Raw genomic sequence first — 27,991 nt, 5'->3', positions numbered from 1 at the left:
TTTTATTTTAGTGATTCCAAATGATATTTCAAGTAATGCTGCAATTTTAGGAGGACAGCCGCCAAATGTGACAAGCAATTCTGGAATTCTGGGAGTCCAAAGACCAAATGTATCAAGTAATTCTGAAATTCTTGGGGTCCGGCCATCTAACATTTCCAGTAGTTCTGGGATTATTGGAGCCCAACCACCAAGTATTCTAAATAACTCTGGAATTTTGGGAATACAGCCACCCAATGTGTCAAGTAGTTCTGGACTTTTGGGAGTGCTACCCCCAAGTATACCTAACAATTCTGGACTTGTAGGAGTACAGCCACCAAATGTTCCAAATACTTCTGGACTTCTGGGAACACAGCCACCAGCCGGACCTCAGAACTTACCCCCTTTAAGTATCCCTAATCAAAGGATGCCCACAATACCAATGTTAGACATTCGTCCAGGACTAATACCACAGGCACCTGGGCCAAGATTCCCTTTGATACAGCCTGGACTTCCACCCCAACGGGGAATCCCACCCCCATCGGTACTTGATGCAGCTCTTCATCCACCACCCCGTGGACCTTTTCCTCCAGGAGATATTTTTAGTCAGCCTGAAAGACCTTTTCTAGCTCCTGGAAGACAAAGTATAGACAATGTTACTAACCCAGAAAAAAGGATACCACTTGGGAATGATAACATTCAACAGGAAGGAGATAGAGATTACCGGTTTCCTCCGATAGAAACCAGGGAAAGCATTAGTAGACCTCCCCCTGTGGATGTTAGAGATGTGGTTGGGCGGCCTATAGATCCACGAGAAGGTCCCGGACGGCCTCCACTAGATGGTAGGGATCATTTTGGAAGACCTCCTGTAGATATAAGAGAGAATCTTGTGAGGCCAGGTATAGATCATCTTGGTCGAAGAGATCACTTTGGCTTTAATCCAGAGAAGCCCTGGGGGCATAGAGGAGATTTTGATGAGAGAGAGCATCGGGTTCTACCGGTCTATGGTGGTCCAAAAGGCTTACATGAAGAAAGAGGTAGATTTCGGTCTGGAAACTACCGATTTGATCCTAGAAGTGGTCCTTGGAACAGAGGATTTGGACAAGAAGTTCACAGAGATTTTGATGACCGCAGAAGACCCTGGGAGAGGCAAAGGGATAGGGATGACAGAGATTTTGATTTCTGCAGAGAAATGAATGGAAATCGTCTTGGACGAGACAGAATTCAAAACACTTGGGTCCCTCCTCCTCATGCTCGGGTTTTTGATTATTTTGAAGGGGCCACTTCTCAACGAAAAGGTGATAATGTGCCTCAGGTTAATGGTGAAAACACAGAGAGACATGCTCAGCCACCACCTTTACCAGTACAGAATGATCCTGAACTTTATGAAAAACTGACATCTTCAAATGAAATAAGCAAGGAGAAGAGTGACACAGTTGCTGATATAGAAAGTGAACCAGTGGTAGAAAGCACAGAAACTGAGGGGACATAATCATCACTCAGTAGGTAAAAGATACCTTTTGTAAAGTTGTCATCTCTCTGTAATAGATAATGGCTGACTGGACCATAGTTGTTCACTTTTGTCTGCCAGAATTAAGTTAATCTGATGTTCATGTTCACCTTTCTCTTAAAATAATTGTACAACTGACTTGTATAGACATTGTTCTTAATATGAACATGGTAGGTAAACTTTTTTTTTATTTTTCTGATAAAAATATAAATGTTGCCCCCAGATTCTTTTAACGTCAAGGAAATGAATAACAGCTTGTCAGAGACTTCCTATGGAAGAAAGAATTTTTTAGATAACTATCATTAGGTTGGATATGGTAATAGATATATTTCAAAATAGCAAGTGGTGGTATATCTTATCCATATCTTTAGGCTGCTGCAGAATTTTAAGGTTATAGACAAAGCTGTGATATTTTATGCAAAGACTGGCTCTAGGTATTTGAGGAGCACAATACAGAGATTTTAAAAAGTGATTTTGTAAAATCTACACTATGGTCTCTGTTTCTCCAAAGTAAGTGTTTGTGATTTGTTCCTCATACTGCAGTGAGTAAAAGAGAAACAAGAAAACAACAACATAAATATTAAAGTACGTTTCAATGTTGGGTGAATTTTGTTTTTAGATGCCAATAAAACTTATTTGTTTGATAACAGTGTTCTAGGAATTGTATTTTTTTAACATATAAATTCTTAAAACCTTGAATTATTATTAGCATGTGCTTATTTTTTGCAAAAGCTTTCTATCATAACAACAATGACGAACTATGTGGTGGAAAAAGCATGTACTTTGATATAAAAATCATGCAGTCTTCTCAGTATGTGTATCATATCTGTATATTGTGTAAGTCATGTAGTTTTTTTTCCTGTTTCTCTGTGTGTCTGTCTTCATGCACATACAGAGAAAATAGAAAGTTGAAAGAGTTTAGATAATAAAGTATTATTTAAAATCTGATAGAAAATTGGAGAAATTTGGCTAATTAACATGGCTTATAGTTAAAGTTTTTAGTCTTGATGAAGGTAAAATAAGAGATCTTATAAAGAAATACATTGGCAGTTTGTCAGTTAATAATAATAATTTTTGATATAGTTAAGCATGAAGCCAGATTTAGCATGGAGCTAAATTTCACATAAATGCTTGCATTGCTTTGTTTCACACTATATTTGCTATTTTGCGTAGATAGTACTGGCACTAAAGTACTTACTGGTCACGTGCCTGCAGTTAATTTCTTAATTGCACAAAATGTGTAGTGGTGCTAGTCGACTTAAAGACATTAACCTGTATACCATGAACAAAATACCCATCATGTGTTTTGTAGGGCTGTATGTAACACTAGCCTCCGAGGTAAACTGAGTAGAAAAAAAATTGGGGGTTGGCTTCTTGTTTGTTTTTGCTTTTGCTTTTAATTTTTATTTATTTGCTGTTTGTTCTCTTTTAGATTTTGCTTACATACACATATATAAAACCATTGGTGGTTTTGAGTTTCTAATGGAAGGCTTTTATTTGGTTCTATGAATAGTCATTTTTGTTTCCAGTGCCTTCCCAGCAATTCATCATTTGCTCTGTTTATCTAAAATTCCTAAGCAAAGATAGCTCCAAAAAATGATAGAGCACACCAGACATTTAAAATTCGATTGGTCTTGCCAACCTCTCATGACCTGGAGAGCTATAAGAACTTTAAGGTTCCTGGCCAAAAATAAAAGACTTCTTACAAGTTCTGAACAGAGATAGTACATTATTTTGCTTAGAAGGGTAAAGAGTAAAAATGTTTAAATGGTGTTTATTTGCAAGATAATTCAATTCATTCAATAATTTGAGTTGGTTTCAGCTCTTTTTTCCTTAGGGTAATAAGGAAAAACTGTTATATGAGTATAAAATTTTAATGTTCAGGAAATACTAGCCTAGCCCTTAAGGAAATTATATTGGCTGAGATTTCTCTCAGACGAGTTTAGTTGTGTTTACCCTTATTAAAACAAGTGACATTCACTTGGATTAAGTAGTAATAAAAAGCATGAGACTTTCTAGTGATTTTTGATGCCAAGCTTTTTATCACTGTTGGACCTTCATGTGTGTACTTGAAAAAAATAATGTACAAGCATCGCACTCATTTGAAGATTCTAGCAGTGAAAGTTACCTACCCAATTATCAGTACTGTGTCTAGAAACCAATCTTGGAAATGTGTGACAACACTCTTTTAAAATAGCTGAAAGAAATTACTGTGTGCTTGTTCTTTGTCCTTATTTTTTGTTGTATAGAATTTAAGTGAAAGGAGATTCTCCTAATTCAGAATTTTCAAAACTCATAATTGCATTTGCCATTTATTAAATGATGGAGAAAAAATTAATTATCTTTGATAAATTTGGCATAGGACCTATCACATTTTTTATGCTTTTAGTCACAATTCTGTCACTAGAATGCTAGCAATTAGAAATGTTCAAGGAATAACCTAACCACTTGAATATATTGGTTTGAAGTGTTGCAAGCAGTGATAACTAGACACCAAATCATACGGTGTTTTAATTTGTGACATGTTAGAATGATACGCCTTTCTGCAGTATTAGCGAATAGAACCACGAATTTTTAAATTTTTATCTGTAAACGTTTCATTAAACATTAGCTTGTATTCTTAGCATAAATGCATACACTGATAGAAACTTATTTTATAGCAGAGTAGTCTATCTGCATCGTATTATGGGTAGAATATTCCTTTATCCTAATTTTATTTCAATAAAGAGTAGACAGATAATTTCAAAGTATTGGAAGGTGAAAATACTAGATGTTTGAATTTATTTAAAACTCTGGAAGTAACTCCATATAATTACTTGATAAAAATGCATTTATTATTTAAGCTATTGCATTCTTAACAGACCAGTTCCTTTTGTCCTGAGTTTAGTCGCTTTTTCATTTTTTGCCATTTTTCACTCATATAAAAGATAATAGTTTAAGAAGCCACACATTTGGGGTTGTTTGGGGGTTAGGGGATGTTTGTAAGTTTAAAAAGGAGAAGTCACCTTTTTAATTTCAAAAAGTACTTTTTTTTTTTTGAGATGGAGTCTTGCTCTGTCACCCAGGTTGGAGTGCAATGGCGGAATCTCAGCTTACAGCAACTTCTGCCTCCCCGGTTCAGGCCATTTTCTTGCCTCAGCCACTCGAATAGCTGGGATTACAGGCACCTGCCACCATGCCCAGCTAATTTTTGTATTTTTTCTAGAGACAGAGTTTCACCATGTTGGTTAGGCTGGTCTCGAACTCCTGACCTCAGGTGATCCACCCACCTCAGCCTCCCAAAGTGGTGGGATTACGGGCATGAGCCACCAGACACGGCCCTGAAAAAGTACTTTTTAAATAAATACTGTATTTCATGGGATATAAGGTGCCATTGATTGTAAGAAACACCATTCAGAAATAGAAAATGCTTCCAATTTGACATACCAGTAGTTATAGATATATTCCTAATTCAGAGATAAATGTGAAGTTTCTTAGTATCAAATAAATACAGTATTATTGAAATGGACTTTGAATTCAGTGAGAACATATGAATATTACTGTTATCAATTAATTTGAATAAATTTTCCACCAGTCTAAACTTTCATATACACAGACATCCCCTTAAGTGATTTAGAGAATATTTTAATCTTTTTCCTCACAACCTTTAATGAACAAGAAGATTCTAATATTAAAACTTGGTTATACCTTAGGTGCCTTCATCATCATTACTGGGTGCTATATTAATAAAATATTTACTTGACTTTTGACTTACAAAGAAAACTTTGACATTTTTCTCTTTAAAAATAAATATTTTACTTAATATATAGAAAGGCAAATATCTTTATATTCATTTTTAAGTTAGGCAAAATGAAACTCTAAATTATTATTTTTTTTTCTTGAGATGAAATTTCGCTCGTTTCCCCGGTTGGAGTACAATGGCGCAATCTCGGTTCATTGCAACCTCTACCTCCTAGGTTCAAGCGATTCTCCTGCCTCAGCCTTTTGAGGATCTGGGATCACAGGCATGCACCACCATGCCCGTTTGTATTTTTAGCAGAGATGGAGTTTTGCCGTGTTGGCCAGGCTGATCTCAATCTCCTGACCTCAGGTGATCTGCCTGCCTCAGCCTACCAAAGTGCAGGGATTACAGGCATGAGCCACTGCGCCTGGCCAGCTCTAAATTATTTTAAGTAGTGGTAAATACTACGTTGTGGCAGAGAATTATAAATATTTCCTTAATATTGTTCATGCTGTGGTTTTATATATGATACCTTTTAAACTATAACAGATTGTAGACACTGAATTTGTTTTTACTTCTGAAGAAAAATACTGATTATAATAATTTTTAATGGAAGGTTTAAAACCAAGATATCTTGATGTCCAGCAAAACTTCTAAACCTAGAACTTAAAATTAAGGGCCTAGATTGTTTTCTTTTGGTGGAAAGACATACTTTAAATACAAGCATATAAATACTGAAAGCAATTTGAGATGTCCTCTCTCTGTGGTCCTCAGGCAGGAAGTGGATAACAGAATCACCTGTGGAGCTCTCTGAAAATATTTTGGGGGGATGGGGGAGTAGGGGGTGGTCAGCATAGACTTAACTAATGCAGAATCTCCTGAGGATAAAAAATATATATAATATATGCATACACACCCCTTCCTGTGTATATATGGTTTTTAAAATCCCTACAATACCACCATTTTAGATAAAATATGTAAATATTTATTATACCATACACAAGATTCTTAAAGTTTAAAAAAATCCAAATATTATAGTTACATGAAATTATTTTTTAGTGTTTCAACAAAGCATACAGTTAATTATGGCAGTTGGTATTGGAGGATGAATCCAAAATAGAGAAGTTGGTCATCACAGCTTAAGTTTAAGGATTAAGCTAAAAATGAGTTATAGCAAGAAAGGGATGGAAGGAAGCATATGAGATTGCTTTGTAGGGAAGTATTTTTTTTTACTCAACTGAATCTTTTCAGTGGAGTACCTCAAGGAAAAATGTACTTGATACATGTAATTAAATGTTTTGATTATAGGAAGAACTTCTGGAACAATATTATAAGTGTTACATTTATCAGGGTCTAGAAGTAACATTAGTAAGACAACTTAGATGTGCATGTCAAAACCAAAGCAAATCAGTGATTTATTGGGCATGAGTTTTGCTTAGACATTTTTCTTCCCTTCCACTTAAGTTGCTCCTTTTTCAGCAGGCTCTTTTGCTTTCGTATGTACACTTAGAGTTACTTGGGCTTCTTGGTCTAAAGTTTATTCAAGATACAGAACAAATACTCTAATTTATAAAATACATGTTGTATAGAATTGTGCTAATGGTCTAATTTCATATTGTATGAGACACATTAGATGGTTCAGTTACTGAGTGTGTTTGCATGGAGCTCAATAGATCAAGTATATTGTATTTGAATGGGCAATGATGGATATATAGCACCTGGTTGTCCTGTGTTCTTTGTCCCCTACCCTCTTCTCCCACCCCCATCCCCACCACTGTGGGCAGCTATCATTGTTTTGTTTATTTTTCTGCCTTTCTCAGAATTAGCCTCCAAATCTTTCTCATATAGCACTACAGGCTTCTTTTTGACCCCATTCCAGGCCAAGGACTATCAACTGGATTAGTTGTTTGCATTGAAAGTCATTTGTTGCCCCTTCCTTGACTAAGTGATTATTTCTGTTATTGTTTCTAGTATTTAATTACCTTGAGTCTATGAAATAAGCTTTCTGTTCTGAAAATGACCAGTTGAGGAAGAAAACTAATGGAAGGAGACTTAAACTTACTGGAACACTTTTTAAGATAGCACAAATTTTATTGCCCTTGGGTTTTTAAAACTCCTTTGACAATATAGCTAGATGGCTTTGGACAAGTTACTGAGCCTCTAAACATCATTTGTTAATAGCTAGCTAATCTGCAGGGCTAAATTTTCATTGTTAAAGATAATATTAGCTAATACTAAACGGACACATGCTATGTGACAGGAATTGGAACAATTGTTTTAGTTGCACAATATAATCCTTATGACAGTCCTGTAAGGTTATTACTTCACTATTTTTCTGAAGAGAAATCCAAGTCACAGATACAAGTTACTTTGCAGACTCACAATTTTTAAATATTGTAGTGAAGAATTTAACTGTATGTACCAGATTGAAAAATCAGTGTGTACCATCTAATAAACTGCCTGACATGATAGAGGGTCACCTGATACTAGGCAGTATACATGCAGAAAAACAATCCAATATGCTGGGATTATAGGTGTGAGCCCCTATAGGCACCTGGCCCCTATTTTCGTCATTATTTTTTTTCCCTTAAGATACCATAGCATAATTATTTTTTAAATTCTTAATAACTCATTATTTTGGAGGCAGGAGAAAACCCAGTCAGCCTTATGTTTACAGCTACAGTTAACCACTAAATTGCTTTCATTGTTACAAAGGTACATCAGGCTATGTCCTTTTCCTATAGCTAAATAATTATTTAAGTTTTACTTTCTTAGATCTTCCTTCTCTTATCCTCTCATCTCCCCTCCCCTCCCTTCTCTCCTCTCTTCTCTCCTCCCCTCCCTTCTCCTCTCTCCTCTCCTCCTCTCCTCTCCCCTTTTTCTCCCCTCCCCGTTTTTTCCCTCCCCTCCCCTTTTTCTCCCCTCCCCTCCTCTCTTTTTTTTCCTCTTTTTTCTTTTCTTTCTTGAGATGGGATTTCATCGCCATCCAGGTTGGAGTGCAGTGGTGTGATCATAGCTCACTGCAGCCTTGAACTCTTCCTGGGCTCAACTGATTCCTTCTGCCTCTGCCTCTGCCCCTGCCTCTGCCTCCCGATATGCTGGGATTATAGACGTGAGCCCCTGTAGGCACCTGACCCTATTTTCATCGTTTTGTTTTTGTTTTTTTTTCTTACGATACCATTGCATAATTATTTTAAAATTTCTTAATAACTCATTATTTTGGAAGCAGGCATTTATATTCAGATTTCTTTTTGAAGACACTATTTCCCGCAAATTAAATACATTTTTTTCTCACCCCCAAAATCTAAGTAGAAGTTGAAATTAAATAAAATTTAAAACTCCTTATATCCTTTAAAATGCATTGTAAAGGAGAGCCAGTTATTGCTTGCAAATTTATATTTTAGGATGTGGTTTTGGCAGCTTCTTTCTAAACATTTATAGACTGCATGTAGAACTAAAACTTAGTTCCATTTTCTTGTGCATAAAACTCCTATTTTAGGAATATTCCATGGCTTGAATTAAACAAAATGTGTAAAGTTATTTTTACACATAGTAAGCATTCAGGGTTAGTGTTTATTCACCACTTCCATTCATATGAAGAAACTAATCTTTGTCTGGTGGCTATGGATAATTTACAGTTCTTTTATCCTTTTAGAATATGTAACCTGATTCTGTTTTACTTTTTTTCAAGTCATCTATTCAAGTCACTACACTTTATATTCGTATAAGGTTTAATCCACAGCATATCATGATGCTGGCCTTTTATAACCTTTTTCAAGAGTCCTTGTACAAATGACTCTGACCATTGTGGACATTTTCTTGCCTGATCCACCCATTGGGGAACATGTTTATCAAGTTTATGTATTTTCACTAACCTTGGTAAAAGTAATTTATTACATGAAATAAATGTTCTTGCACTTAAACAAGCACTTTCTAATAACAAGAGTCTGTTTATTACTGAACTAGGTCAGTTTATACATTAGCAAGGGTTTCAGTAAAATAAGATTTGTGTTAAATCTTCAAAAGTGTAAAGGATAACTATTTAAGAGTTGATATTCTGTGATAAAAATTGCTTTAGCGTTGCATTCATCATACCGTTGTGGTCATACTAAGGGTCAGGATATAGAGGTTTTTCACTGGCAAAACCATCATGACAACTCCATTTAGAATGGCATTTAAAATAAAATGTATTGAATATTTTAATTATAGTCCTCTATTTTCATACATTACTTTTTGCTAGCAAAATAGTCTGTGACCATAGGTTTAATGCAGTCTCACTGCAAGGAGAGAAAGGTTTTGAGAGTGGAGACACTTGAACCTGTGTGTGGCAGGCATTCTACATAATTTATTTTCAGAAGTACCCTATTTGATAGGCTTCGTTATCTTTTCTTTACAAATAAAGAAGCAAACTCAAAGATGCCTGTGGTTACAAGGCTTTTGATCTGCATAGGTATTTGAACCCAGGTTTTGCTGACTTCAATGCTTTACTTTAAAAGATGCTCCTTTAGGATAGTAGATTTTAATAGGTGGTCTGTATAATTAGTTTCCTGGGCCTCCTGTAACAACATAGAAAAAATTGGATAGTTTAACACAACAGATATTTATTCTCTCAAGATTGTAGAGGCCAGAAGTCCAAAATCAAGGTGTTAGCAGTGCGATGCTCTCTGAAAGTTCTAGAGGAGAATCATTCCTTGCTGCTTTTGCTTCCAAACTTCTGGCAGTTCTCAGCAGTCCTTAGTGTTCTTGGCTTGTAGCTGTGTCGCTCCAATATCTGCCTCCATCATCCCAAGGCTGCTTTTCCTCACATGTCTGTGTTCAGTTTTTCCTCTGCTTCTAAGGACATCAGTTATATTCATTTAGGAGTCTCCCCTAATCTAGTGTGATCTCATCTTAATTACATCTACCATGACCTTTTTTCCAAATAAGGTTATATTTTCAGACGTGGTAGTTAAGACTTCAACACACATTTTAGGGGTGAGAGGACACAAGTCAGTCCATAACAGCCTATGACAAATTGAGTGAATTGATGAATATCTTAAAAAACACACACAGTCAGTGGAAGAGGCAGACATATTGTAGAGTGACAAAATACATCTAGAAATTCCATTTTAAAATTATTTTTTGTGTTACAATATTTAAATCCCTAATACATATATTACAAACCATTAAACAGGTTAGTCAGCACAACCTGGCTTTTAGCTGAATTTGTAATGTCTATACATGTATGTTTCTTTAGTAATACTTGAACTGAAGGAATTTGCAAAGAAAACCCAATAATATAGTATTACATAAAAAAGAATCTAGTTACTTTTTTATTTTTGATTTTTCTTACATCAAGAAATACTAACTTTTAAAGATGAAGGATTTTTTTAGACTTCAGTAAATATATCTACCCTGAAAATGTGCAGCATTGTATCTTTTCATTTCTGTATGTCAGTGCTTTTAAAGAATGGACAATGTTAGCATTTTGTCTGCTTATTAAAATTTCCTCTTTAGTGTGATATGATTATCATTTTGCCATTTCAGTGTCATATTAGAAATGGTTGTGTTTTTTTTTTACCAAATAACCAATTTGTTTAATTTTTTTATATTATTAGAAGTTTAATATATTTGTTTATTTTCTCATAGTATTAGTTAGCAAAATAGATTTGATTAAGTAAAAAGCAGCTTTGAGTCTGACTGAAATCTGACTTACCTAAGTATATAGTTCTTTACTAAGTAGGTGCCTTTTAACAGGACCCCTGTAGCTTTTATAGAAAACTGAGTGAAGAATTCTCCTGGTGTTTTTGTTTATTTTTTAAAGAGCACCAAAGCACTTAAAACACTGCTTGGGCCGGGCGCAGTGGCTCACGCCTGTAATCCCAGCACTTTGGGAGGCCGAGGTGGGTGGATCACAAGGTCAAGAGATGAGACCATCCTGGTCAACATTGTGAAACCCCGTCTCTACTAAAAATACAAAAAATTAGCTGGGCATGGTGGCGCGTACCTGTAATCCCAGCTACTCAGGAGGTTGAGGCAGGAGAATTGCCTGAACCCAGGAGGCGGAGGTTGCAGTGAGCCGAGATCGCGCCATTGCACTCAAGCCTGGGTAACAAGAGCAAAACTCCGTCTCAAAAAAAAAAAAAGAAAAACACTGCTTGGCACATAGTATTGTATAGGTATTCACTGTTGTTTTCATTGTCAATAATGGCTAATGGAGACTTTTGGGACGTCTGTTACAGATTAATTGCAACCAATTAAGGAATTATGTATGCAAATTTGAGTATACATCCCAAAGTCGGGGGGAAAATGGAGTTGTATAGTTCTGGAAGTTTTAATAGGTTTTTTAAAAGCCTTCTGTCTCCAAACCCCCAACTCTTAAGGCTCTATTTGTGTTTCTCGTCCTTAGTACCAACCCTTAAACACAGCTGTGTAATTCACTAGGCTATTGGCATGCTTCCTGTTATCCCAGATGGTGGATCTGTCACCGAGAGATGACTGTGATCTAATTACAGGAAAAATGATTAGAAAGTTTCCTTCCTTTTGTTAATCGTCCAAGTCAAGATAGTAATAATTTACTGGTTAATGATAGTATAGCCGATTTTCTTATTCAATTAAGTAGGAAATAAAGTTTTAAAGGTAGATTTTTTTCCATGGGACTTTAAAGAGGCTGATTCTTTTGAAATGGAAAAAAGACTTAGATTTCTCCCATGAATATATTCATGATTTAAAAAAAGTTATCACTGAAATAAATTAACCATTTCCTTAAATTGTGTGTGACTCAGTCCATTGTATGGAATACCACATTTAGACAGTTTTTAAAGGTTGTTACATTTCTCCGAATGATAGTGAATTTGAAAAGCGTATTTATCCAGCCTGGGTGATAGGGTGAGACTCCATCTCAAAAAAGAAAAAAGAAAAGAAAAGCATACTTGGAGGCATTTTATCCCAAAGTCTGTCAAAATTTGAGACCTTAAAAAAGATCTATCTGGGGAGAGAGATGAGTACTTAACTCGTACTGATAGCAAAATCTGTGCAGTTATGGAATATAGGAATTCTAGATCTGCATATTCTAGTTCTGGAATTGAGTCATTCATAATAGCCAGTTTAGGAAAACATAGTAGGGATCTTGGTTCCAGTGGAAACCACAAAGTGCCACAATGATGATACCTGTACTTTTAAATGTGAAGCAGTCATTTAATTTCTTATTAGAGCTTAAAAACATAACAGATGGACTTTTTAGGGGATAATATAATATTGTTACCCTCACATAGAAAGCTAGATTTGAGATGGGGCGGTCCCTTAAACTGTGATACAACTCTGATCTTTCTTTGCCACATTGTCTATTATGAGTTTATTTGTTGAACCAAAGCCATAGAGGACTTTAAATGGACAGAACTAAATATATAGTATACCTGCCTTCAAATTCACAATTTCAAAGCCTTGGTATTCTGGGTACTTGAAATAAAATCAGTAGTCCACATTTTAATCAGTGTAGACTAAGATTAATTTCTCAATTAGTACCAGTTTTGAAAAGACCAAAAACGGGCTCCCTTCATCCCCAAAGCAATTTCATTTAATAGTAGAGTATGTGGGAACGTTAATGGATGAAGGAGAAATTCTAATGGAGGGTTCATTACAAATTATATACATAAAAGACACTAGCGTTTTTTGTCCCAATGAAATACTTTAGCTGTGTTAGTATTCCAGTTATCCAATGCCTGTAAACACAAGTATGACCTTAGTTTTTTTCTAAGTCACCGAACATAGGTGGAAGTGATTTTAAGAGGATATGTAAGAATAGTATAGCTGTGTCTTGCACAGTTATGTTATCTGCATTCAGGTAATTGAATGAGGCTAACACTTTAGTCCTTTCAGGTATTTTGTGGGTATTTTTCGTTTTGCTTTTCCAGAGGAATACTTTTCTACTTTTCCCATTGTTCTAAGCAGTTATGACAGCTCTTCATTCCTTTCTATAGTTTCAAGTGGTTGGTGACCTGGTGGAAAAAGAAAGTAATTATGGAACACTGCCTCTTGTTGAGTTGGTTATAAAATACCTAGGTAGGCATCCTGAACAAGAGCATCTATTCCAGCTGGGAATGGGTGAGCCAGGTTAATTTTCTTTTTTGAGATGGAGTCTCGCTCTGTCACCCAGGCTGGAGTGCAATGGTGCAGTCTCGGCTCATTGCAACCTCCACCTCTCAGGTTCAAGAGATGCTCGTGCCTCCTGAGTAGCTGGGATTACAGGCATACACCACCATGACCAGCTAATTTTCGTATTTTTAGTAGAGACAGAGTTTTGCCATGTTGGCCAGACTGATCTCGAACTCCTGACCTCCAGTGATTCGGCTGCCTCGGCTTCCCAAAGTGCTGGGATTACAGGCCTGAGCCACCGCGCCAAGCCTGAGCCCGGTTAATTTTTCATGATAAGGACTTTTAATGTTGCTCAACAAGTAATCTGACTTTTGTTTCTCTCTTGGCTATTTACATTTTTAGCTTAACATTTCAAATTAGTTTCTAATTTCTAGTACAGCTCATAGTTGGAAATACATGTGTGTAGTCGCATACGTATATATGCATACGTGCATATGTGTATTTATCTGATACCTTATCCTCAACCTTCAGCAAGCCTTGTAGATTGTCTTTTGATTTTTTTTTTTTTTTGGTTATGGTACCTTGAGTATTCTCTCAGGAATTAGCTTAAAACCAGTATCATCTTTCTCTGCATAAGTCTCACATCTACCAAACCTCTTAGCTAGCACTCAGGTTTTTTTGTTTTTGTTTTCGTTTTCACTTATATAGGCATATGTTTATTCTGAGTTTATGCTCATGTCATAAGTTTTGTTTCTGTTTCTTCTGGGATATATTTTTTTTCTGTGTAACCACAGAACAGTTGTGGCTTAGGAACAATTTATTTCCAGCAAGGATCATCTCCACGTAGCAGAGGGAGCTCACATGTAAAGTAATCTGACCATGAGCTTTGAAAGTGCAGTGGCTGCTGCATCTTGGGTTTTTTATTCACCTGCATGTGCTCAGTGACCAGAGAACTTATATCTAAACCCTTAAGTTCGGTTACTCTCTGTGTATTTAAATATGTGCAGGAAGAATTTAGCATTCTTTTTGGGCTACCAATCCTTTGTCTAGCTCACTGTTTGGCCTGGCACGTCTACCAACTCCACCCTGTAATGTTAGAATGCTTACATATTGTTTCGGTAAAGTGACATCTTTCAGATAACTTGATCTTTTTGTATATGTCTACCTTTGATGGCCTGGGCAGTTTCATGAATGTTCTTGAGTGAACATGACAACTTGAACCTCTTGATTTGCATGGTTTTGTGGCATTTTCTGGGTCAAGAGAATATCAAACCATTTTCACCACAGTCCAGTTAGAGGAAGAGCAAGAATTAGATTGTTGAAGCCTGATATGTTTTCTCATCAGGACCTACTCAGTCTTCGTTAGTATAATAATAACATCTGAGTAAGGCTGTGGCTCATGCCTGTAATCCCAGGATTTTGGGAGGCTGAAGTGGCAGATCACTTGAGCTTAAGAGTTTGAGACCAGCCTGGGCAACATAGTGAAACCCCATCTCTATAAAAAAATACAAAAATTAGCCAGTCATGGTGGCATTCACCTGTAGTCCCCGCTACTCAGGAGACTAAGGTGGGAGGATCGCTTGAGCCCAGGAGGTTGAGGCTTCATTGAGCCATGTTTTTGCCACTGCACTAGCCTCGGCAACAGAAGAAGACCCTGTCTCAAAAAATAAAATATAGAATAATGATGTCTGTAAATTCTCCAGTAACCAGAGATTAATACTAAATATATAATCAGAATAGAGAATGAGAGCAGCAAGAGAACACCTAGAATTTTCACATCAGTAATATTACTGAGAGCTGGCTAAAAAATACACTTGCCTTCAGTCATTTTTGAGCCATTGATTCATCTTCTGATTTTTTATAGCCTAACAGTGCTCTTTCAAATTATTACCAGCTGCACTTAGATGCTTTGTTACTGTGGTTCATTTTGTGGATTTGCTTTAGCTACTTTCTTTGGACCAGCTGCTGAAAGTTAATTGAGGCTGCACAAGGCTTCAAAGAGAAGACAGATGTACCCATGGCTGAGAGTGATACAGCAGTGGTCAGGCATGTGTGTCCACTATTGGCCTTGAACCTTTTTAAGTCAATGCTTCAACCAAGAAGAAACTTATTCTATTGTGCTTTTTTGTGACTTTTTAAAGAAAGCTATTTTATGGACTTTATTAGTGGATATGATGGTTTGTTAACCACTATTCTAAACTCCTTTTTATCATACTAAGGAATGGAAAGTGAAGTAGTTTTTTTCAGTAAGTCAGAATTGATTCATTGGAATAAAAATAACATTCGACTAATTGTACATTAAGAGTACATATATGGATGTGTTAAGCAGAAGGTTTCTTGGGGTGATTTTTTTTTAAACTCCAAATTTTAAAAAGTATCTAGTTGGAGAATTAAGCTCAGGAAAGGAAAACTGCTAGGGTATTCCTACCCAGACATCATGATGTGCACCCTTGGGCCCCCTTTAATACTACAACTTACTGTCGTAGCACTGTAAGAGTGCGCAGCACTCTCGATGCCGTCATGCCACCCTAATAATGACCCTTCTGCTTTCAAAAGACAGCACAATCTGTAATTTACCTCTGTAACAGGACTATCGAGACCCTAACACCTTTGCTTCTGGCTTTCCCAACTCCTTCTGCTCTGTTTTCATCTGTAATGAAGAATCTTTGATGTCCCAGAGGATGGACTCATGGACTTCCTTTCCCACAACGTGAGCAGTAGAACAAATCCTGAGCCTGGGGAAAGTGAACATTGTGATGTCCATCAGTATTGGAACTTAACTTCTTGTGCTGCCACACTCTAGTTTTTGTCTAGATCCATGAAAAAAAAATAAAATGTGCACCAACATTCCTCTCCCTCTCCCAACAGACACATGTTCGCTATCTCACAGTTGTGGCATATACCATTAATCTATCCCAGGGCTCTACTGCTTACCCATTATTTTTCACATTTCTCCGGGCAGCCACTGTAAATCACAGTTTTAGCATCAGATCTGAAACCTGTTCTTCATCCCAGGTCATAGAGCAATTTACCACATAAAATCGTATGACTTTGTTAACAGTTGTTACTGTTAGTTTGCAGTGTCCTTTTACTTTGCACTATACAGTTTAGTACTTAAGATGATTTGTGAATTGTTAGCATGTTAGTGCCTATTCACACCATACCAGTACCGTTCTTTGTCTTTACTTGCCTTGAAATGCAAAATCATGTGTTACACAGTTTAATCATTCACATGTTTATGTTCCTGAGTTAGTGTTTTTAAACAAAGAGAGCAATATAGGTAACATTATTTATTAGCTCTAAATTTTATAGCTATCATAATGCCGTAATGATACTTTCCTTATTTTCACCTCATATAGGGAAAGGAATCCTTAATGGAGATATTAAATGAAATAACTGCATCTTTTGCCAGTTGTTTTAGGTTGTCTTTAACTTTGTCAAAATTGTTTTAAATCATTGTTAAAACATAACTAATACATTGCCTTTGAACCCAGTTAATTTTTTTTCAGATGTTAAGTTTATTTTTTTTAAAAAAAAATGTTAAAGTGGCAATTTATTTTTATTGATCTTTTAGGAAGAAATTTTATAAGGGAACAGAATTGAAAAGAAGTTAGAAAAAGAATAGATTAGGTCACGTACATTAGTATTTTTCCAAAAGAAAACACAGTAAAAAGATTGTTTTAGAAGAGTACAAGCATTGTTTCCCACCTTAATATATCCAGATTCTTTCTGAAATGAAAAAGTGAAACTTTACATCAAGTTTTCATGTTTATGAAATAATGGGCCTGGAGATGAATATCCAGTGTGATCCAGATATATTAGACTAAAATATCCTGTGAACATGGAAATCAATGCATATGACCTTTCTGACTTTTTAATATTGAGCACTTTGAAAGATTGGATCCATATTGTTACGAAATGTAATAACAGCCTGGCACAGCAGCTCACTCCTGTAATCCTAACACTTGGAGGCCAAGACTGGCAGATCACTTGAGGCCAGGAGTTCAAGACCTGGCTGGGCAATGTACTGAGACCCTGTCTCTTCCAAAAGCAGTTTTAAAATTAGCCAGGAGAAGTAGTGCGCACCTATAGTACCAGCCGTTTGGGAGGCTGAGGTGGGAAGATTGCTTGAGCACAGGAGTTCAAGGCTGCAGTGAGCTGTGATGGCACCACTGGGCTTCAGCCTGGGAGACAGAGCAAGACGCTGTCTCAAAAAAAAAAAAACCCCACAAAATGAAGCATAAAAAGTCTCATAAATACTTCCACTTTGGAACTTGACCCAGTCAGTGGGTTCAAACCTAGTATTTTTAATTAATTGAATTGTCTAGTATAGTAAAATCTGATTTGCTTAATTTGGCTCAAGTAATTTTAGTTAATAATTTGTAACAATAGATATAGAGTTGTTTTTCTGTCTGTAGCTTAAGATGTGAGCTGGGTATTGAAATCCTTAGATTTGCTAACTCTAATTGTGTTATTTGTGGCTAGACTGCTCTTTGGCATGTTTCCAAATAATTTTTATTTCCTTTGGGAGAATAAAGACATAACAGCTTAAGAGTTGGCTGTGATTGCTGTGTAAACATGTTTGCCTCTGGTAAATATGTTTGCCTACTTGGATATAGGCCTGCGTTTGTTTTTGTAGTCAGGTTCAGGGTAAAGCGCATGGGCTTTTTCTAAAATTCTCCCTGTCTTAGACCATCAAATGAGGCCTCAAGTGTGCAGGTCAAGTTGCAGCTAGATATAACATTCAAATGATGTCGCCCACATTGACCTTTGGAATATGGAATCTCAGCTTAAGTTTTTTGTCCTTCCATTAGAACATGTAGATCTGAAAGAGAATTAAACTTGGATTTTCTCTGTTTGGAAGATAATTGGTAACATATCCAAAGCACTTTCCTTTTCATATTCAAGTCAACTTCAGATGGTTGTAGAGCCTACAGGGGTTTTATTTAGCAATAGTGAAACTGATCAGTAACCAACAGTTGACTCCTCTCTGGTAGAAAATGTTATATTTTTGAACGTTTGCAGATTTTGAGGTTTATCACAGGTGGGAATCTGTCGTATCTGAGATTGTTGTTTCAGCATATTTTAGAGTGATTTATTAGCTCACTTCAGGAAAATACTGCTAAATACAAATTCAGTTCTGTGAACTGCACATAAAGGTGCTTTAATCACTTTGTAGGAAAAAAAAAAAAAACTTTCTAGGGCATGGTTTTATAGTTTTATATCTTGGAAGGTTTTTGGTTGTTTTTATTATTAATGATTCTGCTCTGTCACCCAGGATGGAGTGCAGTGGTACAATCGTAGCTTGCTTCAGCTTTGAACTCATGGGCTCAAGTGATCCTCCCACCTCAGCCTCTAAGTAGCTGGGATTACAAGTGGGGGCTACTGCTCTGGCTGGGAGATATTTAAAGACCTAAGTTTCTTTGCAGATCACTTTCCTTGGTAATAATACTGACAAACACTAGGAGTATTATCTTGCACCTGGTCTCTTCACTTTTATGAGTGCTATGGAACTCATAAGTTGTATTGTGAGCAAGTATATTTTCAACCTTCACCCAGACTGGAGTGCAATGGCGCGATCTCGGCTCACCGCAACCTCCGCCTCCTGGGTTCAAGCAATTCTCCTGCCTCAGCCTCCTCAGTAGCTGGGATTACAGGCACGCACCACCATGCCCAGCCAATTTTTTTTGTATTTTTAGTAGAGACGGGGTTTCACCATGTTGACCAGGATGGTCTCGATCTCTCGACCTCGTGATCCACCCGCCTCAGCCTCCCAAAGTGCTGGGATTACAGGCTTGAGCCACCGCGCCCGGCCTAAAGCAGATTTTTAAGAAGTAAAGACTGTATTTAGAAGATAAAGTTGAAGGGAGATTAAATTACAACATCTTTGGATCAGTTGTTTCTTATGCAGTAATTAAGCTTTCAGGACCCAAGATACAAATATTAGTTTTTCTGTGTACTGAGTGTAGATGACAATAATATGGACTCATTTGCAGCAGTATAAATAGAAAAGTTAATGTGACAGTTTTTCAAAGGTGATGCCTAATTTTAAATACCAGATTACTTTTGTGTCTTAAAAAATCAAAGTGTTGATTGTAATGGGTAGAGTTTGGGATAAATAAGATACAGAAGCCTTCCGTTGAAGACTTTACAAAATTATGATAAATTCTATACTCTGGTTAATAAAAAAGATAGATACATTCAATTTCTAACCTTATAACTCTTGTTTGGGCAAACAAAAAGGTGGGTTCTCTAAGGGTCAGAACACTTTTCAGGACAACCCATTTCTTTTTTCTTTTTCTTTTTTCCTTTTTTTTTTTTTTTTTTTTTTTTTGAGACAGAGTCTCACTCTGTCACCAGGCTAGAATTCAGTGGCACAATCTTGACTCACTGTAACCTCTGACTCCCTGGTTCAAGCAGTTCTCCTGCCTCAGCCTCCCGAGTAGCTGAGATTACAGGCATGCACCACCACGCCCAGCTAATTTTTGTATTTTTAGGAGAGATGGGGTTTCACCATGTTGCCCAGGATGATGACCCCATTTCTTAAGTTGTTGGAAAGGATAGTTTGATAAGGTCCTTCAGTTCCTTCATCAAACCTCAGATTCGTTTTGTATACTGTTTATGGAGAGCTCATAAAGAGATAGACACTTGCCTTTTAAGTCTAGGAGGAGGAAAAGTATTTCTGATACCCAGTTTTGCCTTCCCTTAGGTGAATTTCACCAAATTACTCCAAAACTTTTCTACTCGCCACAACACATGCCAGCTTTGCCACCTTACTCCCCTCCCAGCAGAGGACTTGCCTCTTTTCCTTATGTAACTGGTAGCTGGGGCTATAGTAATTTGTTTCAGTAGCCCCTCTAAGCTCATTTAAATAGTCTGGTTTCTGCCTCAAGACCAGTGGTTCTCAGCTAGAGTTGATTTTGCTTTCTTCACCAGGGGACAGTTAGCAATATTTGGAGATATTTTTTGGTTATCACAACTTGCTGTGGGGTACTGCTGGCATCCAGTGAATATTAGAGATTAGAGTGCTGCTATATTCTCTGTAGGGTGGCACCACGCCATCAAAGAACTGTCCTCAAATGTCTGGAGTGCCCAGGCTGGGAACCTTGCTCTGGTTTTAGGCAGACATATCACACTGTAGGGTCCCAAGCAAATTTCTCATTATCCTGTTTCACTCAGAACACTGCTTTATCAAATATCTTCTCTTTACTGTATTTTTTTAAACCACTCCCTCTTTCCTGACACCAAATGTTCCTATTAATGTGCTCAAATCCCTCACTTATACAAACAGACTAAAACCTCTTCTCTTTTTTGGTTACTGGTCTCTTTATTCTTTTGTAGAATGATCTTTGGGAAGAGTGTTTTCATTTATCTCAGTTCCTTCATCTTTTATTTCTTGGTGTACTGTCGTCGGCTTTCGACCTCACCAGTCCATTGAAATTTTTCTTTCCAAAGTCACCAGTGATCTGTTGACCAAATCTAGCAGCCATTTTCATTGCTATCTTACCTGATAGCACCGAAGCATTTAGTGCTAGTGACTACTTTCTTGCAACTACTCCCTTGACTTTGCAGACCACTCTCCTGTGTCCTTTTTCCTCTTTGAATTCCACAACTTCCCACGTGGTTCTGTCTGTTCACACATGTTCATACTCACCTGAGCTCACTTAGGACCAACATACATTGATATTCAGGTCTGCCTCACTTTCTACCTAGATGCCCTATAAACATCTCAAGCTTAATCTCTGTATTTTCTCTTCCAAATTCCCACCAAAATTTTTTTCCCTTTTCCCAATGTTTGGCATACTCATTCTGTCCATCTCCCAACACCCTTTAGTAACAAAGTGCTTAGGATTTTTACTCACTAAACATAAATGAAATTTGCATTTCCATGGGCTTTGCCTTGATTCAGTCCCTTTTTTTTTTTTTTTTTTTTTTGAGACAGAGTTTCGCTCTTGTTGCCCAGGCTGAAGTGCCGTGGTGCAATCTTGGCTCACTGCAACCTACACCTTCCCGTTTCAAGCAGTTCTCCTGCCTCAGCCTTGCGAGTAGCGGGGATTACAGGCACCCGCCACGATGCCCAGCTAATTTTTGTATTTTTAGAAGAGACAGGGTTTCACCATGTTGGCCAGGCTGTCTTGAACTCCTGACCTCAAGTGATCCGCCTGCCTCAGCCTCCGAAAGTACTGGGATTACAGGCGGGAGCCACCATGCCTGGCCTTGATTCAGTCCTTTGTGGACAGTTCCAGTGCCTTCAAAACTATGTTCCAGGCTCAGCAGTGACAAACACATCTTCTGCAATGCTTACCATGTTTATTCCAGAATTTTCTTAGGTAAAAAGAGAGTGTAGCATCTGGAGCTACATTGTCTGAGTTTGAAGTGCGGGCAAGTCATTTTTCTTTTTGGTGCTTCAAAATTCTCAGCGGGAATTAACATTTTAGTACCAATTTTATAAGGCTGATGTAGGGGTAAGTGATTGAGTACAGGTAAAGCCCTTGGAACAATTCTTGACATATAATGTTAGCTGCTATTATTTTATATGATCATTAATGTTGCAATACACATCTGAACACACCTAACCAGAAGTTCATTTCTCTGATAAGCTACCAAATAAAATTTAAACTACTTATTCTGACTTGCTAGACTCATCATGATCTAACTCTGTTTACTTTTCCAGTCTCTTCTCTGATCTCTGCTGTGAATACCACGTGCTTTAGCAAGCTGATATTCTTAGCACTTCCTCCAGAGTGCTTTTGCTGCTTGACTGTTTCTTCTCTCTGAAATGCTGTCCTCATCTCCACCGTGTAGACTCCTACTTGTTGACCTGTTGGATTTTTATTCTTTAAACAAATGAGCTCTTTGAGGACAGAGATCTTATTAATGCTTCTAACGCCTGACTCATAGTACACATTTAGTAAAAATGTGTTGAAAGCATAAATGAACATTTTAAAAACTAGAAGAGGCCGGGCATGGAGGCTCACGCCTATAATCCTAAGTAATTTGTGAGGCTGAGGTAGGAGGATTGCTTGAGCCCAGGAAATCGAGACCAGCCTAAGCAACAAAGTAAGACTCCATCTCTATTAAAAAAAAAAAAAAAAAAAAAAAAAAAAAAACTAAAAACTAAAAAATACTAGGCAGGTGTGGTGTGCGCCTGTGGTTCCAGCTAGTTGGGAGGCTGAGATAGGAAGATGGCTTGAGCCCAGAAGGTCAAGGCTGCAGTGAGCTATGTGCATGCCACTGCACTCCAGCTTGGGCGACAAAGCGAGATCCAATCTTTTTCCTTTTTCTTTTTGGAGACAGAGTCTCGCTCTGTTGCCCAGGCTGGAGTGCAGTGGCAAGATCTCACCTCACTGCAACCTCTGCCTCAGTACCAAGTAACTGGGACCATAGGCACTTGCCACCACACCTGGCTAGTTTTTTGTTTTTTTGGTTTTTTTCAAGATAGGGTTTCACCATGTTAGCCAGGCTGGTCTTGAACTCCTGACCTCAAGTGATCCACCCACCTTGGCCTCCCAAAGTGCTGGGATTACAGGCATGAGCCATTGCACCCAGCCAAGCCTGTCTTAAAAACAAAACTGAAGAAAATCTAGAAGAATCAAGTCACCAAGATCTGGAAATAATACATACTTACAACACAAAGCCTTGCACCAGCAACTTCAGCATCACGTGGAAGCTTGTTAGAAGCTCAGAATCTTAGGCTCAATCCCAGAGTCACTGAATCAGGATCTGCATTTTTAAAAGAACCTCAGATGATTCATAATGTGGTAAAATTTGAGAAACAGTGCTCTAGTTCATTTCTCTTTTCCCCAACAAACTTGGGGTTTCATATATTCAGAATCTTATTTTTGATGTTAATATAAATTAAAAGAATTTTCTAAATAAGCTTAGTGACAAGAAAAGTAAATTTTAAAATAGCAGTTAAACTGAATAATGATTTTTTTTCCCCTCCTAAGACAACAGTTAGCAGAAGTCATATGTATAGTTGTTTGGCTGTATGGAAGGGGAGATCATATTTTAACCAGAGCTGCTCCTTGGTGTATTTAAGAGTTTTATTTGATACTACCTCTGATAATATTAGAGCCTTGAGAGTATGTCTCATTTGAATATTTTGGTTTTGCCTATAGATTGAATTTCATTAAATATTGAGATGGAAGGCTGTGGATTGGGATTGAGGAAATACCTTCTTAGACTTCTTTGGTTCTGAGTTTTTTGACAGCCTTCCCTAAGTTTATACTAGGCCTCACTTTGCCTTAGTAGATATTGGCAATGTGCCCATAAGGAGAGAATAGAATTTAGTAAAATGGGAAAGGTTTTTAAAAAGTGTCATTGATAAATAAGATTAAAAGATTGGAAACCATCAAAACTTTCTTATTTAAAAGTTAATGTAAGCACTATGTTCAGCTCAAACACCTTAAGAGGTATGTCTTCTGTGCTTAAACATCAACATACAGAGTTGCATGTTGTTATATGGCACAACTTTTGTGTAGTAAATGTTTCAGTCGCAGTATTAAAGTTTCTATTAAAATACTTTTTAAAATATGGGAAATGTGATATTTTAAATTAATGGGCCTGAGAAAAATAGCTTAAAGTTAAATGTTTTTTAACAGATTAATACAGAGTTCCAAGTTTCTTTCTAGATTATTTGAAATAGTTTACAAAATGTTATTTTAAACAGACTTTCAACTCTTTTCAAAAACTCAAGTATAGATTCCTGAGGGGCGAGAGAGAAAGAGAGTATGTTACCATGTTTATTATTGAAATATAGAAACAAATTCATATTCCATTCAGCAGATACTTACTGAGGAATGTATATATTTCAAGTGTCTTGATAGATAAGAGTTGGTGACAGTAGGTCATTGAGAAAAGCGTTATGGTATTGACAGAACTCAGTCCTTGCCTTCAAGGAGTTTACCTTTTAGTGAGAGACGGCCAGTGAACTATATTTCAGCGTAATATGTGAATTGCTGTAACAGATGGGTGTGTAAGATACAACTATAACATAGAGAAAAGACACTAGTTGCTAGATTTTCGTTAGAAGATGCATTTTTATTTCAGCAAATCAACTCCCTAAGTCTCAATATCCTCATCTATAAAAACGAAAATAAAAGGTACCTGGAAGACTTACTTTGAGGGTCAAATGAAAATACATGTGCAGTGCTTAGTACAAGACACAAAACAGACTGATTACATAATAAATGTTAGCTGCTCACACTTAGTGGTGATTACTTAGAGAATCTTTCCTTCTGTCTTTGATTTCTGCTTCCCGTCTTGTTTTTCTTTTTCTTTCTTTTCTTTTTTTTTAATATTCAAAGCTGTCATCCGTGGATTTGAAGGAAACATTTCTAATATCATGGAGGTCAAATTTGGTTTCTTTAGATATTTCTTTTCTCCTGTTGTCCCCTCCCTGTCCACCCAACGTGAATAACCCTAGTCTCCTCTTTAACTTTGGAAGGTTTCCAGAACAGTGATGACAGGGTCCTTTTATAGTATGATGTCATGTGTTACTCAAGACTTGTACTGTCCAATATGGTGAACTTTAGTCACATACTGCTATTTAAATTTATTAAAAATTAAAAAATCAGTTCCTTAGTCACATCAGCCACAATTTAAATGCTCAACAGCCATATTTAGCTAGTGGCTACCAAATTGAGCTGCACAAATACAGAACATTTTCAGGAAGTCCTGTTTAATAGCATTACTCTAGAAGAGCAATTGCTGATAACATAGGCTCTTTACCTTACATGATTCAGAATTATCTGTCCCAAACTACATTAAAAAAAATTTTTTTTTAATTCTCACTTATGATTATTTTCCATTAAGGAGTTACCATACTTGGCAATGCTGATTTTTATTTTTATAAATATAAACTCTATATTGTTATTTCCATTTGTATTTTAAGACTTTTATTAAAATGTCTTGGGGTGTTTTTTTTCAATTATAATTCAGTGAAGTTTTCAGACTCTTTTAAGCCACATCTTTAAAATGCTATTTCTGATTAAAGATAACGTAACAACGTTGCGATAAATATGTGTTCTGCTTTACAATAAATATATAGACTGCTTTAATCCTTTCTTCTTCAGTCTTTTATGTATTATATTTGCCTTTTCTGAGCAACTCAGCGTGGTTTTTTTCCAAATATAGACAGTATTCAGTTAGGGTGTGTCATACACCAGCTGCCATTTCTATCTATGTTATTACCTGTGGCAGACACATACACATGCTGACAGACAGTTGAGTCAGTCCATCCTTAAGATTACCAAAAGACCAGAAAGATTATCTACTGACTGTGACTGCCACTGTGCAGATTTTACATTGAGTTTGAAGTGTTCAGTTATATATAACATTCTGGATCAGTTCGTCAAGAACTCATTCAAAAAAAAAAAAAGAACTCATTCATACATAATTCTTCCAGAAGTATCCTCATGTCAGGATCTTTCCAGAGAGATTTTTTAAAAAATTCTGTAACCCTAAAAATGATGTCTCCTACTTACTGATTTGTTGCAATATAAACAGATAATATTTACAGATAATGTAAGTAAATCCTGAGTTCATTTCCATACTGCGAACTACATTATTACCATGTTGACCTGTTCAGTTTACTGTATACTTTATGAAGCCATATTCTCAACAATATATAGAGATACCAATTATTGCTAGTAATTAGTCCTGTATTCTGAAAGATTGGGCACCACTTCAGAGTTGAAGAGAAGTGAATAATGTTTAATGTTTTTAACGATATCTTGGAGTTAGAAAACATCAGAGAGATCACTGGCTCTATTTTTTTATGAAAGAAAAAATTTAAAAGAGATTGTGGCTTATAGTCATTGGCCTAGATACTAGATAGCAGTGTTCTTTTTTTTTTTTTTTTTTTTTTTTTTTTGAGACAGAATCACACTCTGTCACCCAGGCTGGACTCAGCTCACTGCAGCCTCCGCCTCCCAGGTTCAAGCGATTCTCTTGCCTTAGCCTCCTGAGTAGCTGGGATTACAGGCACATGCCACTGCAACCAGCTAATTTTTGTATTTTTAGTAGAGACAGGGTTTCAACATATTGGCCAGGCTGGTCTTGAACTCCTGGCCTTGTGACCCACCTGCCTCGGCCTCCCAAAGTGCTGGGATTACAGGCATGAGCCACCGAGCCTGGCCAGCAGTTTTCTTTTTTAATATATACTTTATTCCCAAGATTGCATATAATTAAATATTTACAGTTTACACATCTCTGTAGAAATGCAGTGAACAAATTTGAAATCAGAGACACTCAAAGAGGGCAAGTTACTTCATGTCTCATTGTCTCCGTTTTTTTAAATGTAAAATGGGCCAATTTTTGTATTGAGCATTAAGTGTTTGTTTTGAAGACCTAAAGAGTAATACATGGTACTAACATGTGATACAGCATGGTTGAATCTTGAAGATACTGTGCTAAGTGAAAGAAGCCAGACACAGGCCGAGCGTGGTGGCTCCCACCTGTAATCCCAACACTTTGGGAGGCCTAGTAGGGTGGAGCACGTGAGGTCAGGTCAAGACCAGCCTGACCAACTTGGTGAAACCCCGTCTCTACTAAAATTAGCTGGGTGTGGTGGCGTGCGCCTGTAGTTCCAGCTACTCAGGAGGCTGAGGCAGGAGAATCCCTTGAACCTGGGAGGCAGAGGTTGCAGTGAGCTGAGATCGTGCCACTGCACTTCAGCTTGGACAAGAGCGAAACTTCATCTCAAAAAAAAAAAAAAAAAAAGCCAACACAAAAGAGCACATATTATGATTTATTTACATGAAATGTCCAGAAGAGCCAAATCAGTAGAGACAGAAAATAGATAAGTGGTTGCTAGGGGTTTAGGGGTTGAGGGTGAGTGGGAAGGAATGGAGAATGACTGCTGATGGGTACTGTTTCCTTTCAGCATGATGAAAACATTCTGAAATTAGTGGTGATGGTTACACATCTTCGTGAATATACTTAGAACTACTGAGTTGTATACTGCAAAGTGTAAAATATATCATATGTGAATTTATACCTCACTAAGAAAACAAAGCAGTAATGCATGTAAAGTACTTAGCAGGTACCTGTTACATAATAACCCCTTTTTTTTTTTTTTTTTTTTGAGGTGGAGTCTCGCTCTGTCTCCCAGGCTGGAGTGCAGTGGCACCATCTTGGCTCACTGCAACCTCCACCTCCCGGGTTCCAGTGCTCCTCCCACCTCAGTCTCCCAAGTAGCTCGTACTACAGGCATGTACCACCACGCCTGGCTAATTTTTGTTATTTTTAGTAGAGGGTTTCACCCTGTTGGCCAGGCTGTCTCAATAAGCTGTCTTTATAAAGATTTTTGGCTACTGTTATTAGGAACCAGTTGTGAGTTTTAAGAAAATAATGCCAAAAAACTAGGACGTACAGGCTGGGTGGGGTGGCTTATGCCTGTAATCCCAGCACTTTGGGAGGCCCAGGCGGGTGGATCATCTGAGGTCAGGAGTTCAAGACCAGCCTGGCCAACATGGTGAAACCCCATCTCTACTGAAAATAGGAAAGTTAGCTGGGCATGATGGTGGGCACCTGTAATCCCAGCTATGCAGGAGGCTGCGGTGGGAGGATCACTTGAACCTGGGAGGAGGAGGTTGGAATGAGCCGAGATTGTGCTATTGCACTCCAGCCTGGGAGGCAAGAGTGAGACTCTGTATTAAAAAAAAAAAAAAAAAAAAAAAAAAAAGGCGGCGGGCGGGGGGGAGGTG

General features: G+C 37.3%; 1 protein-coding gene across 8 annotated transcripts in view; it reads left to right on the top strand.

The window, feature by feature from the left end:
* SCAF8 (SR-related CTD associated factor 8) overlaps window positions 1-27,991 on the top strand; it is a 233,620-nt gene that overhangs the window by 102,760 nt on the left and 102,869 nt on the right. For 5 of the 8 annotated variants that reach the window (XM_039465448.2, XM_039465454.2, XM_039465442.2 and 2 more), the window contains one exon: window positions 12-27,969. In XM_039465448.2, the coding sequence (XP_039321382.1) occupies window positions 12-1,468 (1,457 nt within the window). In that variant the 3' untranslated portion in view covers window positions 1,469-27,969. Of the gene's footprint in view, window positions 1-11; window positions 27,970-27,991 lie in introns of those variants that run through there. The other 3 variants (XR_012517150.1, XM_010344280.3, XM_074397229.1) reach the window with 1 other exon arrangement.

This window comes from Saimiri boliviensis, chromosome 4 (assembly GCF_048565385.1).
Source record: "Saimiri boliviensis isolate mSaiBol1 chromosome 4, mSaiBol1.pri, whole genome shotgun sequence".
NCBI classification, from domain to species: domain Eukaryota; kingdom Metazoa; phylum Chordata; class Mammalia; order Primates; family Cebidae; genus Saimiri; species Saimiri boliviensis.
The sequence above is the reverse complement of the archived record's forward strand: the minus strand, read 5'-3'. Positions and strand labels throughout refer to the sequence as shown.